The 16,546-nt window shown below is 32.5% G+C and overlaps 1 protein-coding gene across 1 annotated transcript; it reads left to right on the top strand.

Annotated features, from left to right (window-relative positions):
* The first annotated feature begins 15,850 nt into the window (after positions 1 to 15,850).
* LOC115228214 lies at positions 15,851 to 16,270 on the top strand. Its single transcript, XM_029798852.1, has one exon. The coding sequence runs from the start codon at positions 15,851 to 15,853 to the stop codon at positions 16,268 to 16,270; it is 420 nt and encodes a 139-aa protein (XP_029654712.1).
* The last annotated feature ends 276 nt before the right edge of the window (positions 16,271 to 16,546 follow it).

Here is a 16,546-nt window from a genome sequence, read left to right as displayed (position 1 = left end):
TTATATTTATTTGTTTTATTTGTGTGTTTTTATAATTGTTTTTTATATGCCAGATTTTATATTCTTAATGGAAAGTCTAATTCTTTTTCTGCAAAAAATAATATTATGAATCAGGAGGAAGCAAGAATTTTATTTGTAAAGACGTATAAAAAATTGCCTTGCTAATTCCGCTGTAATTAATTACCAGAAAACTTTAATTACTTTAAAACTGTTTTCAATGGCGTATTCGAAAACGGAAATGATTTAATTAAGTTGCAAAATAGGACATTTTATTATGTTAGCTTGTCTCATCTGTTCTCGTAATAGCTGGGAAGCACGAGAATCAAAACCTAGACTTTCCTCTCTTAGACTGTCGACGTTGGAGGATTCACTAACATGTTAAAAAAGAGAACAATGTGAAGTTATATTAAAATACAAGATATCGATCTTTTTTCTCCAAAGATTAAAATATCCAACGAGATAGAAAAACGAAATGGTGACTAAAGACTAATATGTGACATGGACAGATGAATAAAGTCTGTGTGCGAAAAAAAACGAAGTTAATATTTTGAACATATGCGGCGACCCTGTTGTAACAATCTAAGATTGCAGGTGTCCTGGAAAGAGTTATATTTTCTTATAAAGGGTCGACTTTTCTTGAAATAATTTAGCGAGCAAAAAAGTTGTTGATTGTTACGATCTTATCTGTAGAGCATTGAAGTTTTTGCTATGTCCAGTGTACCCCCGACGTTTTATAAAACACTTGTTACAGTTTAACAATCACTTTGGCGATACTAAAAACCGCAACAGGTCTCCAAGGTTAGTAGCCTCTGGTCAATAGATAAAGGCTGGTAAACAGTTTTGACGCAGTGTGATTTCTGCCTAGTTCCCTGAATGTCAGCGTGAAGAGATTCACTTAAGCACGAGTAAACGACGGGAGTAGCTATGAAAGCAAATTTGGTAATTCCACAAAAAAAAGAAAATCTTTTTTATTGTTTTTGATAAAGCACAAATGAGGCTATTGGCCGATAGTTCACTGCTAGCAGTGTCGCTTTAGCCTGTTTTGATACCATTCGAACGATCGTATGTTTCTACGCTGATAAAACGTTTCCAAACTTCTACCTGACGTTAAACATCATAGCCCGCGCTCATATCAAAATTTTTGTGGCCTTCTTTAACAATATCTGAGGGATGTAATCAAAACTAGGTGTCTTGTTCTTTAAACAGAAATTTCCTGTTTGACCTCTTCTTGTGTTATCGCCCCATTTCTGCTAAAACGTTGGTATGTTTTTTAGAATTTAGGATTGCGCTTATTCAGTTTTCTGATCTTGTCAATTTCAACTTCAGACGGTTTTTAATTGACTCAACCCGATATCTTCTACGATTTTTTGAGTATATTTTGTTCTGATCATAGTAACAATCGGATTCAGTTGATGTTTTTGTGTTCCTTTAAATTTCCATACATTCTTCCCCGCATAGGCATTCAGAAATTTTATTCTAGGCGATCTAAGGTGATCATCGGATTGTCAAAGGCATCTCTGTATCTCAGGGGCGGAGCACGACAGTTATAAGAGATGATTCGCTTACAACCTCGATATGCAACCTAATGGACTAATTGACGCCAATTAGGATTTACTGGTCTTTTCCTTGTTCAACTTGGAGACAAGTAGCATGGGAGTTGACCAATCATTACTAAGTAACTTTGGTAAAATTTCACAACTAGATCTTGCTAGAAAGAAGGCTGTAAGGACCTCTAAATTGATTTCCTATGTTGTTTCCAGGAATATCTAGTAGAAAAAATCTTCAAGTCACATATGCACGTTTTCGGGCAAATTTAGAGAGATCATCGGGGATCGACGAACTCTCCTTGAATGAACGAATCAAGTTTGTAGTGGTTCGGCAATTCCAGGAAAACTTTACTTTAAGGCACAATAGAAAAGAGAAAAAAGTCTGTATTTCTCGGACTTTAAAAGGCAAGAAATGCGCGAGATGTGCCACTAGGCGTCGGTCCCTTAATACCCTGACATCTCAAAGGTCTTTGTATCTCAAAAGAATCTTGTGCTCCTTCCTAACGATGAGGAGTAATATTTAAACTTATTTTAAAATTGTTACTCATTCATTTCTGAATTGGATTTTACTTCAAACAAGTCAAAGAAGAATTCTTCAGAGCATTACTTTATTTGATATGGCTATGAGTAACTTTTCATTTTTTTTAAACACTCGGACAGATCTTCTCATGTATGTTGATGATCTCTAAAAAGATCCTTTGAACTGTTCTCCATTGCTTTGGGAAATTCTGCATTCCTCCGAATTCCAGCAAACGATGTTACCGTCAATCCCTTCAAAAATATCAGGGATTTGTTGCCTAGCTCTCACAATAGATTCGACTCATAAAAACCTACTGCAAAGTCTCAAAAAGAAAGGAGATTGCAGCAGATTGTGATTTTTAGGGAGTCGGAATCCTGATCTAAAAATCTTTCTATTTGTTTTTTGGGACGATTATCCATCCCATTTTATATTTAGTCCTGAAACGTAATACTTTTGAAAACAGTACCAGAAAATTGGAACGAACCGCTATATGCTAAAATTAACATTTAATCTTGTTAACCTCATTTTCCACAGAGTGGATAAAAAGATTCCTACTGTGAAAGAGAAATCCCGGAAATCTATTTAGTCTTCTCTGAAACGGACTCAGGGGACGGAAATTCGACTCACTAAACCACCGTTTCTACTAATTAGCTCAAATTTATCATAATGTGTAGAAATAAATCGTGGTCAATTTTTATGTCCTAATTGTTTTGACTGAAACTATCAAGGATTTTAAAAATTATAGCCCAATCCCTATCGATGACATTCTCATTGACAAATACGGCTCATTAGATATGTCAAATCTGCTAACAGCATATCAGAAATCCTCTTTAACTACTTCAAAACAGCTGAAAATACGAACCTGCCTTATAAGAAGAACTATATTGGTCTCTTGCCATCTAAAGTTAGCTGTAAAAGTCCTAATCCTCACGGAAAATCTTTTCCTTGACAGACAAAGTCCCATTTTTTAAAAAAAACTAATTTTTTTCATTTTGTCATTTGAGAAATATTTGAATATCTCTTATAATTCAGAAAAATTTTAAAATATTGTTGTTTGATATATTATTGGTGCTTATGACTCCTTTAATCAATGAATTTATTCGAAAGCAACAAAGGCAAAGTGTACCCCGAATGTTTGGACACGTGGAATCAACTGAGGAAAGGACGGCACAAGAATATAAGTTTTTTTATTTTACTTTAAAACAAATAAATGAATTTGAAAATGTATTGATTTGAATTGTTGTTTTGGGGACATTTAATCAATTAAATATGTCAATAAGGATTATTTTTCAATAATTATTCAGAAAACAATCTTTATCAAAACAAAGAGATAAAAGAAAAGCGTTAAGTTCCAGCGGCAAGAACTATCTCTTTGTTTTGATAAAGATTGTTTTCTTAAAAAAAATAATTATTCATATTTGAATAATATTCGAATTAAAACTAAATTATACTTCCTTTATGTTGTTATATGTATTTAAAAGATTTATTTAAGAGTATATTTGTTTTGATTGCTCAATAAAATGGAATATGATTTAATTAATTATTATTTAATATATAAAATATTAATAAAAGTTAAATAAATAAATATTACACGTGTGAGCGCAACTTGTAGGCTTGCTTGCTACACCACAATACTGTTATATCTGTTAATTTAACCCTAAACTAATGGAAGCTACTTATGACCCCACATTCGGTTGTTATACCTGGGTCATAGTTAGATGTATCCTCCAATATTTCTGACGTCCATCATTCATCAACATCCTCAGTTACAAGAACTAGGGAAGAATCGATTCAAAATCAGCTAGAATACTATTTCTCAGAGTATATACCCCACAACACAATTTCAGCGAGAATCTTTCCCATGATCGTTACCTTCGGAATATAATGGACCAGGATGGATATGTTCCAATCTCTATAATTGCCAGCTTTAACAAAATGCTGAATCTTAAAGCTCAACACAGCGAAATTGCCGAGGCTGTTAGAAGTGAGATAGTCTTAAAGACTGTCCTAGAATCCCCTCTTCTGCTTTTGGATTCTGAATGTCTCCGAATAAAGGGATATACTCTCGATTTTATTGTGGATCTGCCAGATATCGAGGGAATAAACACACAACAGGAGTTGTGGGATAAAATTCTAACTCCTTTGGAAATTACTTCTGAGGAATGCAAGACATTGGTCAAGGGCGATAAGAAATGGCATATCTATAGCGACAATAGAGCAATTGCTATTCAAATAGTCTCTAAATTGAGAGAATATGAAGGGAGACTTCGACATAGGACTACTCCTCTCAATACAAGCAGGAAGGTTCCCACTGTGGTGCTTTTTGTGGTTTCTATGCTCAGACTCCTGTGCGGTACCCAATTCCGGCTGTGTTTAATCCACTGATTTTTCAAGTGGGGAGGTTTATGCCTATGATTCCACATCAACACATTCCAATGATGCCGAATATGGGTGGGCAGAGACAGCCGGTGGTGATTCCAGTGGGAAACAGAATGCCCTATCCTTTTCACTGTCCTCCTGAGTTTTTTAGACCGACTACATTCGCCCAGCCTCAGCCAGATTCTGAGTTTGTGTGGTTTTAGTTATTTGTAGTACTCGGAGTGATCAGGGATACGAGGAACCGAGGCCTAAATCTGACTGTGCTTCAGTGGGGCAATACATAACGAATATCAGACCGGGAAGGACGAAGAGAGGACAGCGACAGGCGCAGACATCTGGCTCCTGGAGGAGCCAGTAGAGTCACCGCCTTCAACTTTCCATGAACATCTTTTGAGTCTCGAAGTTGGATATAAAGTGGCTGATTTTAATTTTATTTTGGTTTCTATTTGATTGTTTTAATTAGGAATAGATTAGGATAAAATAATGTTGATTTGAGACAATTTTAATGGTATCTTGATTATTAAAGTAATTGATTTTGACTTTAAATAATGTAATTCGATTAATTTTTATTATTTACATGATAGATCAATGTCTAGGGATTATAATCATCAATATTTAAACGTGTTTTTTGATTAATTCTTAATGATTTAACACCCTTAATTTAAATTATATTTATTGAAAATCGCTTATTATGTAATTGTTTATTAAACAATTGCTAATTTAACTCTATGATTATACTTGATCAATAGTTCTATTTTAGATTACCCACAAATTCTCTATTACTGACTAAAAACCACATTTTGAAACTGGCCAAGGATAGCAAGATTCTAAGTACGGCCATCTCTCGAATTCCCTTTTTCATATCAATCGCATTGGAGTCTTCGGGGATCTTTGGCCCCAAGACTCTCCGCTCCCTTCGCTCTATCGCCGTGATCCGCGGGAGTGGCTTTGCGGGCCGAGCGCCTCGCGAGATGATAGTTAAATTATTTCAAATTAGTGTTTTTTAATCTGAACATAATTACTCGAAAACCACATTACTCGGGTGAAATAATATCATTTTTTCAAATGACATTATTTTATTTAAAGAGTGAAAAAAAGAGCACTGTCAAAAGGCAAATGCGGTGCACGCTTGATCGTGTGTGCATTTCCGTAAACGACAGCTATTTCGATTTGTTGGAACAATCATAACACTTTCCAAGGCTCCCCCGTAGTATAGCGACTTTTCTTATGACCTCTTTGATGAAAAATGTCGCTCCAGATGTCTCCACAACAATTGGAACGAGGCGATACCGTTGTCTAAGATTTTCATATTTGGCAGTTTTTTTTTGTTTTGCAGTAGAGGCTGCAGAACTCGGGAAAACAGCAAAAGAGACCACCTACTTACATTATTTGACATTGATTTTAAAAAATTTTATCAACACTAAGTGAAATATTACAGGCATAAGAAGGCAGTGGTTATGATTTATGGGGGATTTTTTTAATCGAATTTTTCTTCAAAGGCAGAGATATTGTTGTTTTTCGAATATAGTAGGCTAATTTGAAGTTCTAGATATGATCGTTCATTAAACAGTAAATCTAGCAAAATGGGTGCGGCGAAAGACACAGGAATGTCTTCCCACAAAAATGCGTACTATGTTGTTAAGACGATTTCACACATGAAGTAGGTATCAAAAATGTTAGATTTTCTTAGTAAATTCAGATTTGATTTTTTTAATTATTCAAACTCAAGAATTCCTTAGTGAATTCAGATTTGCTAAACAGTCAATCGCTGGATGCCCTGTTGATTAAAGTCATTTATTTGTATTGCCAGTCGTCATAATTTCTTTGGATATCCCTAATCACGTTTTCAAATTCCATAAAGACCATGCTTATATTTAACCAAAATACTTTTTTTCTTGAAAAATACTTTTAGACTTTTCATTTTTAATCTCTTGCATAAATGCATGAGAATAAAATTCATAATCAGGTCATAAAGCTTAATATCCCTTCCCAGTATTCCATGACTGCAAATTTGATCAAGCTGGCTCACTTTTACCTATCAATTACAAATGTCTTTAAAATATTCTAAAACTTAAATTTTACTGTTCATCTTTACAAATAAAAATTATCTAATAGTTATTCTACGTCAATGCAGATAACAATGCCCTTATTTTATTTCGTGTAGAATTTTTTAGGTCTACGCATACGGCGCTATTTAATACTGTTTTTATATTTTTTTTTATTTTCGATGTACTATTAATGCTTTCAAATCAGCCTTTGTATACTGCTTATAGGTCCATTAAGTATGTTAAGTATGTTAACAAAATATCTTCTTGACTGAAATACAGGATTCAAACAAGCTCCAATTCCGGCAAAACTGAAATTTCTAAAATATATTCAAATAGCCCGATAAAGAATGTTTTTTAAAATGTTAGACAATCCACTATTTTAAGAAGATAGATTTACTTCTTTTTTTACGATTTATAAATTTAGGCTGAATAATTTTTCACTTAACTCAGATATGCTTGATTTCATTACTTCTACGGCTTAATAGACTTTGAGTGACTTTGGAAACCACGCGGCTTTCTCCATCTCTGAAAAAAATCTGTCTCATTACTGGGCGATTTTACAATTTCTAATTCCGCGTCATAAATGTACCACTACAGTGGAGCAAATAAGTCATGGAACGCCATACATTTTAACATAAAGAAAATGAATTCATAAACAATATTTTATGGTCAGGTGAATCAAAAATACAACTTTTCAGACTGAACTACACGCCTTCAATTTGGCGTAAATCCAATCAGGCGTATAATCCAAAATGCACCATACCCACCAAAAGCACGGGGGAGGAAGTATCATGCTGTGGGGCTGTTTTTATCAACAGGCGTCGGTGAATTATTTTTAATAAATGGAATAATGAATTCGCTTAAATATTGCGAAATCCTGGAAGAATGCCTGTTTCGTTCGGTCCCTAAATTAAATGTAACACAACAATGGATATTCTACGATGACAACGATCCAAAACATAAATCAAAAATGGTCATAAATCAAAAATGGAACATAATTTTTGCGAATGTCCTCAAGATCGTCCCCGGTTTTGAATCGGTTGCTAATTTTCGCGTAATCATCTCTTAAACAGAAAGGAAGCGTGCGTCTTTGTCGACCTCGAAATTCAATCCAATTTTTTTTTTCAATGAAAAAAGTCTAGTCTATCAAGGTCCGTTTTCAATGTTCCCCACCCGAGTTGTATAATATGATTGGTAGTACGAACGCATTATACAAGCGTGTCCGAAGATTTAGAGAGATAAGTTTTCGGCGTGTCCAGATAGTCCACATCTTTTTTAATGCACAAGACGCCAACATTTTTCTCAAGGAATGTCCTCAGCATCGCTCATAAACGATCCGAGCCTTTTAGTAAACCTCGACTTCTCGTCATTCCGAGTCGATAGCCACTCAATCGAATTAAGTCAGTCTTTTCCGAATTGATCTTCAGGGACCACCACTTCAAAACTGTTGTATCCTTGTCTACTACAACTCTTAAAATCTCCACATCCTCAGATACAAAATCGATGTCGTCAGGGTATATTAATTCCAAAAAATGATTAAGTGATGCAATTCCTTTCTGACATCCCTTAACGCGGCTTCCAAATAAATTACAAAGAGGACTGGCAAAATAGAATCGTCTTGCAGAGTACCAATCCCGTTGGGAAATTTATCTGAATAGTTTCTCCTCATTTTTACTACAAGGCTCTTATCAGCCAGCAGAAAACGCACAATCCTCAAGGAATCTTCATCAACAATATCCTCGAGAACCCGCAGTAGTTTATCTCGGTAGATACTGTCGAACGATTTTGATAGGTCAACTCCAAAAATGTGCATCGTTTTTTTGTAGTTCTGACATATAGCGATAAGCCACCGATGACTCCATACTATCTCAGCGATTGATCTTCCCGGTCTGAATCCGCTTTGACTTGCGACAGGTATTGATCAACTGATTTTGATATACGATTCAATGTTATAATCGACAGGGTTTTTTGCAACGTGGTCAAAAGCACGATTGGCCTGAGGTTTTTAATTGGACTTGCAGGTTTACCAGGTTTTTGCAAAGGAAGTAGATCTCCCATCGTGAGTTCAATTGGGCAATGAGCCCTAAATATCTCATTGAATATAAAGGTTATCCTTTCTGCAAGCTTAATCGGTACGTATTTCAGCAACTCTCCGCAAATATTATCATAACCCGCTGCTCTGTTGTTATTCAGTCGAAGCTTTGCTGAGCGAATCTCGGACTCTGTAAACATATTTTTCAGTGAACGAGGCTGTCTTTCGAATTGTGAAAGTAATGAAGTATCCTCCCGATTGAACTGATTGCTAAAGTGTCGGGCTATGAGTTCAGCTGAGCGTCTGACGTCCAATACAAAATAAAAAACTCGTCTTGAATTTTTGGACTGGTTTTAGCTGATCCCTGTTTGAGTAAACGCACAGCCATAAACATTTTTGCACCTGAATGTAGCTTCTTCACTTCTATTATACGCTGGTCCAGGAAGTCCGACCAGAATTGGACCACATTCTTCTTGATTTCGTGTTGAATTTGGTTCCGCAGTCTTCTTAGTTTGGGTTTCTGTTCAAGATCGCAGGTCTTCATTTTGAATCTTAAGTCTCGTTGAAGTATAGACAGTTTGTTGACTGTCGAGTTGTATTGTCCTTTATATCTTCCTTTCGGTGTAGTATCCTTCTCTTCGCGCGAGGAACAAGGCTGGATGGAAAAGATAATGTGTTCTAGATATTTGTTGATTGAAATATACTCAAATTTTCTGGATTTATTGAAATACCGACATCCCTTTATTAATAAAAATAAACTAATTATCTAATTATTTGTCTAAGTCCCGAGCCTTCAAAGTGAACAAGGGGTGGCACTTTTTGATTTTAATGGTTTTTATTAATTTTTTAGATAAAATCTTATGATAAAAACAATTTAAATCTAGAAAAGGTTGATTCATTATTTTTTTAATTTATCATTGAAAATTTCTGAAAGCAAAGTAAAAAAGTTGTAGTTTGTGTGTTATAGACACCTTAACTCTTTTGGCTAGTCTCATCTTGATTTTCGAACTAATACTTTGATAGCGTGGTCAAATTACAAGTCTTTGTTCCACGGATTTGTTTTACGACACAATCATGCTCTCTTTATATTTAAATGTTTTCTTATTTATATTTAATGATTTTACATATTTCCAAGTCCCAGCATCCCATCTATTTTCACATTACTATAGTGTATTAAATCTTCTTTTTCAGATAAAATATCATATTTTCTCATTTTTGAAGTGTCGTATATGTTAAAGTTCTATGTTAATCTCAAATATTGGGTTTCTTTTTTATGAAAAAACAAACAAATTCAAAAATTATATTTTTTAATGAACATATCCAACCTGATCTTGCAGATACAGTGAAATTTAGTTTTTTGTTCAGTTTTTCAGTTTTGAACTTGTCATTATTTTTAAATTTAATTAGCAATGCAATTGAAAAATTAATTGATTAATAGAACTTTAATTGCTCTCAGTTTTTATTTTCGGATCAACGCACATTCAGGAAGCCAGCCAAGAATTCCGACGAAATTAAGAAATGAGTTTAAACTTCTCTTCTAAAAAAGAATCGTCAATTTTTCGACAGGAAGGACCATGCTATTAGCTAATTTGTTTATCTTATATTTAATTTCCTTTATACAAAATTATTATTTCCTAAAAAATCACAATTTTTTTAAAATTAAAAAAATTATTAAATATATTTAAGATATTGAATTTTTAATGTTTTTTAATATTTCCAAGACAACTATTTTTCGACCATGGTCAACCTTCTAGGAAGTGACAAATTCTCCGTTAGAAAATTACAAGATCGAAAACAAATATCAGCTTCACTTTCTTCATTAAACCGGACCCACAGTGTTAGTCAATTGCGTGACGAACTCGGCCCTGAAATAAATGAAATTAAACTTCGTTCCGGAACGACTGAGGTTCGCTTTGAGGACGGTCTTTGGAGAGCAAGTTCTATTTTTGTATTTTTGATTGTCATAGCAATCCCCGATGGTGCAAATTCTTTCGAAACCGACCAAAAACTTTGTAACGAAATGGCAAAGGTGGTTAAAGAAAATAACCTTCTTAAAGTTAAAGTTGAAATTCTCCTTGATATGGTATTTCATGTCTAATAAACTTTAGTTGGCGGAAGCTGAAATGAAAATTGAGAGATTTAGCAATAAGTAGATTTTGACATTAATGTTCTTTTAAAAAATAAAGATAACAGTTGTAATTAGTTTTAATAATTTTTGTTACAAAAAATTATCCTCTTTGGGAATACCGTCTATTCAAAAAATGAGACCACTTGAAAATGTATCTTTATTAAAATTTTTGAAACTCCTTTTTAAAAATTTTCAAGGAAGACAAAATTTAAAATTTTTGTATCTACACAATTCAATTTGTATTTTTGTCACTGTCGGCTAAATTTCCAACTTAAAAACATATTCCAAAAATTATTTGTTGAATAAAGCGTGACCGCAAATGTTTTAATACTGAATATGTTTTCCTTTTGCCTTATAGACTTTTAAAACTCGTTTGTAGAAACTCAAAACATAATTTTGTATTAGTTAAGAGAGAAGATTATTCTAAAGTTTTATAATTTCGTGCTTTAATTTCTCCTTATCTAGCCTTCTCATTTCACCTAGTCGAAACTTTATATAGACCTACACATGCTTGATTGGATTAAGACATGGACTCTGTGGGCGCCAATTGATTGTTTTAATTCCTTTTTCTTCCAGAAATTTAGTTGTGAGTCGAGCTGTATGTTTTGGGTCGTTATCGTGCATTAATTAGAACTCAGCTAAACTCATTTCTTCCGCGAACTAATTTAAATTTTGTGCAGTCGATTTAGTTTTCTCAAAAAATGTAGAAATAATCCCATCAATAAAAACGAGCCAACCTACTCCTTTAGACGAAGCTTTTTTGGACTACCAGAACCCAGTGCAGGTGAAAAAGGCATATCGTCTTGAAGCACTGTGACCTTGAATTTAACCTTCAATTAAGCTCTTGACAATTATCAACTCAATATTAAAGATGATTTCGCACTTTGAGATAATATTATCGAACGTGATTTGCCAACATTGTAAAGGATGATCAGGAATATAAGAATATTCTTGATTTTTTAATAAATAATTCAGAAGATTTTTCAAGACTAAAAAGATTTCGTTTTCTCAAAAAATGTAGAAATTTCGTAAATTCTGGAGGTACTATTAAATCTAATGATAAGTTTGCTATTGGTAATTGCCTCAAATGATTTTAAATCCATGAAACTGCATTGTGAAGGGATTCATTCAATTTATCACTATGGATTTAATAAAATAGAAGAGTATTGCAAAAATAATTTTTGCATAATCAATCAAAACATAATTAGGGATGTAATATCATTATCCCACAAATGTCAGCGAAGTCAGCCCTTAAAGACAAAATATCCACTAGTCAACATAGTAATTAAAGAACCTAGAGAACGGTTCATTCAATAGTTTATTTTTAGTTATCAAGTTGATTTAGTCGATCTTTCGTTTTATTCAGATATAAATGATTCCTATAAATATCTTATGAATGTCATAGATATTTATTCAAAATTTTGTTTTGCTAAAAAAAAGAAAATAAAGAAGCAGTTACAGTTTCGGAATCATTGAAAACTATATTTCTTTCCTATGGTCCACCAAAAATTTTACAGTTTACAACGGAACAGAATTTGTTAATTCAGAAATAAAGTCATTATGCGAAGAATTTAAAATAATTCATAAAAGGGAACGTCCAAGACATCCAGAATCACAGGGACAAGTGGAGCGTTGCAATCAAACCATTTGCAGATGGATTCAAAAAGAATTCACAGACAATAAGAAAAAATGGGTGGATGTTTTGGAAAAAATTGTATATCAGTACAATATTTCAATTCATTCTTCTGTAAATATGTCACCATTTATGGTTTTTTCCGAACAAGAGGATATAACATTTCTTATTTTAATATGATGAATTAATTAAAGAACATGAAATCAAACTATCATAAATGACAAATATCTTGAAAGAATGGAAAAAAATTCTTCAAAAGCATTGAAAGAAATTGCAATTGGAAATAATGTTTTGCTGAAAAAAGATTTTGATACAAATCAAAGGACAAATAAGCGAAAATTAGAATCTTTTTATCATCAACAAATCTTTACTGTTGAAGATTTAATTTCAAATAATAGAATTAAAATAAAAGATCAAGATGGAAATAAAAAATAGTATTTAAATCACAAGTTAAAAAATTTAGACAGGTAAAATTTCAGGTTAAAATATTTTTAATTTTTTGGTAATTTTAAAATGGCTAGCCATTATTTAAATAAATTGTTAATCTCTCAATTCTTGTTTTCACCAAAGGATTGTTAATTTTATTTCGAGATTTTTCGTGGTTTTCTCAAGGTCACGGCGTTTCACTTAAGGCACGCGTTTCATCCATTGCGCGTGATAATAAATAATCAATCATGTAAATAAAAAGATTCTAAATTCAGTATTTATTGGAAATTTTCAAAAATTAAAAAAAACATACATTTTCAAGTGGTCACGTTTTTTTGAACAGACAGTATTTCGCCACATTGCATTATATCTATTTTTAATTTACAATTTTAATAAGAATCCGGGCGAATAAAATTGTATGATAGCAAATTAATTAAAGCGCGGATTACGTAATGATTTAGAGTTTTATTTTTCAATTTGTCAGGATTTTAATTATTGCTATTTCCATTTCTGATTCTTTGATATAGATATATTAAACATTAAAAAAGATATTCTAGAAAGAATACATTTTAAATATTGACCAGAAAAAGTAAAAACCATTAGTACAAAGAATAATTAAATTGTAAATAAACTTCATAATTTATTTGATAATTTCAATTCTTTTGAATATTCTTTGAATTTTAGTTGATTGGTGCATATGAAAATAATGCCAACAATTGGAATTAGCACCATTAAGCCTAGAATAGTTAAGAAGGCAATTTTAGTGGGTTTATTGGCTACAGATCTTGAAGAAAAATTTGAAAGTTGAGTTGTTGTCGCAAAATTTGTCTAAATGGTATTATTTTCAACATTTTTAATACATTTCTGGAATGTGTGACATTTGTGATACTTGTAACACTTGTGATACTTGTAACATTTGTGATATTTGTGACATTTGGGATATTTGTGACATTTGGGATATTTGTAACACTTGTGACATTTGGGATATTCGTGACATTCCTAACATTTGTGACATTTGAAGAGTTCATAAAATGAAATAAAATCGCCAAAAATATGTAAGAGAACATGCAGGTTAACTTAGAAGATTATACTTAAACCATTCCGTATTAATATATATTAAGTGTTAATCCGATTAACATCTCCGTTAGTTGTCCTCTTTCATTATTAAAATCAAATAAAATACTTATGAAGTACACCATTTAAACTAGATCTAGCAAAGCGGTTCCCAACCTGTTTTAGATTGAGGACCACTTTTGCATTATAAAATTTTGTGGGGACCATCTTAAATAAAATATTTTTTTGCTATAGGCGCACAATTTTTGGCCTTGTCGGGTGCAGGTTCGAATATTTATTAGATAAAAAAACATGAAAATTATCAAAATAACAGACAATTTAGCAGTAATTCAGTGAGATTTCTGATCTTGTTCGTTCAGAATAATTTTACTTATGTCAGGTTCTATGTTCAACAAAGCTACTCGCATATTATGTCACATTACTAATGACCAGACTAAAAAAATAGTTAACAAAATTTTACTCTTTGTGGTTTTATTAATAAAATGAAATTAATTGAAGTTAATCTTAATTCAAGGTCAATGTAACAGGCTGCCCATAGGTATCGCGTGGCCCATGTGACATATTATCTTGTACCCGTAGTCTATTTCTAAAAGTCAGACACACATCGCCATTTCACAGTGATACAGTAGACTATTCATTTAACGAAAAAAAATTTTTTAATTAAAAACGTTTCATGTAATCGGTAATTTTAAGTTCCTTCTTTTTAATTTTCTGGACTGGTGCATTATCTAAAAAAGAAAAAACTGTCTATTTTCCACACTCATTTAACCTTTCAATCCAATTTTTAAAAATAAAACTGGTCATCCAAGATTTATTGTTATTTTCATATTGAATCCCCAGATTATTCATACAGTGAATCCTCGCAAATTGGCCACCTCGCAAATTGGCCAATTTTTAAATTGGCCAATTTTTCACAATTTACTAAGAAAAAAATTAATTTTCTTAGTAAATTGGCCAATTCTCAAATTGGCCAATTTTTGAATTATTATTTTTTTAATTAGAAAATAAACTATTTTTTTAACACATGTCTTATAAAATTTCTCGTGGACGTTATACTCGGCTCACTTTCTTGAAAAAACACACAATTATAACTACAAGAAGAAAATGACAGTGTTTCGTGTCAGCTTCTGGCTGACAGATTCTCACATTTATTCCACAAGATATTGCAAAGACATTAACTAGAATAGAAAGGCAACTTTACTGTAATGCAGAAAATGAGAATGATGTTTCGCTGATTACTGCAATAAGAAAATACAAAGAAAATGTAAAAAGAGCAAATAAAAAGGAATTAGGGATTGAATTTTATTTTATAAATTTAAACGTGTTTATTTATTTTTTAATATTGATTTTTTTCAATTGGCCATTTTTCTAAATTGGCCATAAAATCTCTATGTACCAAAAATGGCCATTTGCGAGGATTCACTGTATTATATTCTTAAAGCCATGAGGATTTTTTAATTTTCCGATTACCAACGGAGGCTCTTTATCTCTTTTCATATTTGTGCATAATAACAGTGTTATTCATTATTTAGAAAATTTTCCTGAAGCCCTTGATGAGTGCCATTTCGCGTACCATTTCATTAGTTATGGTGTGATTACAGAAACGTTTGTTCTGAATCCATGCATATAGTGATTCATATATTTTAACAGTACAACTTTTAAATATAATATTCTTTTTTCGTTTATGATGCCTTGATCCATCCAATTGCATTTTCTTCAACGGGGAATTGATCACTCCAATAAGTATATTGAACCACTGAGCCAAATTTTCCTGAGTAACATCAGGATTATTTTTTTGAAATCAATAATTTCTAGTTTTTGTTGAATTTGATAATTTTTTATTCTTTTTCTTCATATTGTTCACCCTCGGACACATGGTTTACCACAAACAAATAGCGAGAAATTTTTTTTTAAATTTTATCAAAAATTTCAAGTTTCGTTATTTAAATAGTCGTTAAATATATTTAAATATTAACTAATACAAAAAAAAATTTACTTTCGAATTTATCTAACGAAAAACGTAAAAAAATATTTTAAATTTCATAAAATGATTATTTAGTTAAATGTTTCATAAATATGATATCCTGGCAAGTGAATTAGAAATCATTTACAAAGCCAAAGTCAAAATACTTCCGATTGTCATTACCTGGGATGCAATCACCTCCAAGTATTTTAAAATATACATGGATTTGATTGGCATTAAAGACAGTGTTCTGGCATACATCCAAACGATTGCATTAAAGAAGACGTTGGAAGGAATGTTCGTAGAATATAAACATGGTTTCGAAGACGTAATGACTAAAGCATTGATTCTCAACAAAGATTATGCAGTGTGGAACACTCACCAAAGGGGAGCCAACTCGATGAAGAGGAGACATGATGAGGTGACAAAAAACGAATACTCTGAGGAAGGACAAAATAATAGCAAGAGGATCACGAAAGATGATGGTGCTGTTCAGGGAGGCCCAAGACCAGTAAATTGAAAATTTAATTAATCTAACTTCTAATTCACGCCTTATTCCTGTATTAAACGTTAAATCTGACAATATGAGAAATTAGAATATCACGAAAGAATGGAATACCCTCCCATCCTCACTCGGAAGTAAACCACGTACCCCACCACAGCCAAGAGAGGCAATGCAAGGACGGATCCAATAATCACGTACATCCAAGTCATATTCTCCGGAGTAGCCCTCCCGATCGTGACAGTAAAAGTCCTACCAAAGTCCAATACCAGGGACTACCAGGAGACATATTTA

This window comes from Octopus sinensis, unplaced genomic scaffold (genome assembly GCF_006345805.1).
Source record: "Octopus sinensis unplaced genomic scaffold, ASM634580v1 Contig10057, whole genome shotgun sequence".
Taxonomy (NCBI): Eukaryota; Metazoa; Mollusca; class Cephalopoda; order Octopoda; family Octopodidae; genus Octopus; species Octopus sinensis.
This window is presented reverse-complemented; position numbering and strand designations above follow the sequence as displayed.

Coding starts and splice junctions, on each gene's coding strand:
- LOC115228214 (XM_029798852.1), top strand. CDS start 15,851: ATGTTTCATAAATATGATATCCTGGCAAGTGAATTAGAAATCATTTAC.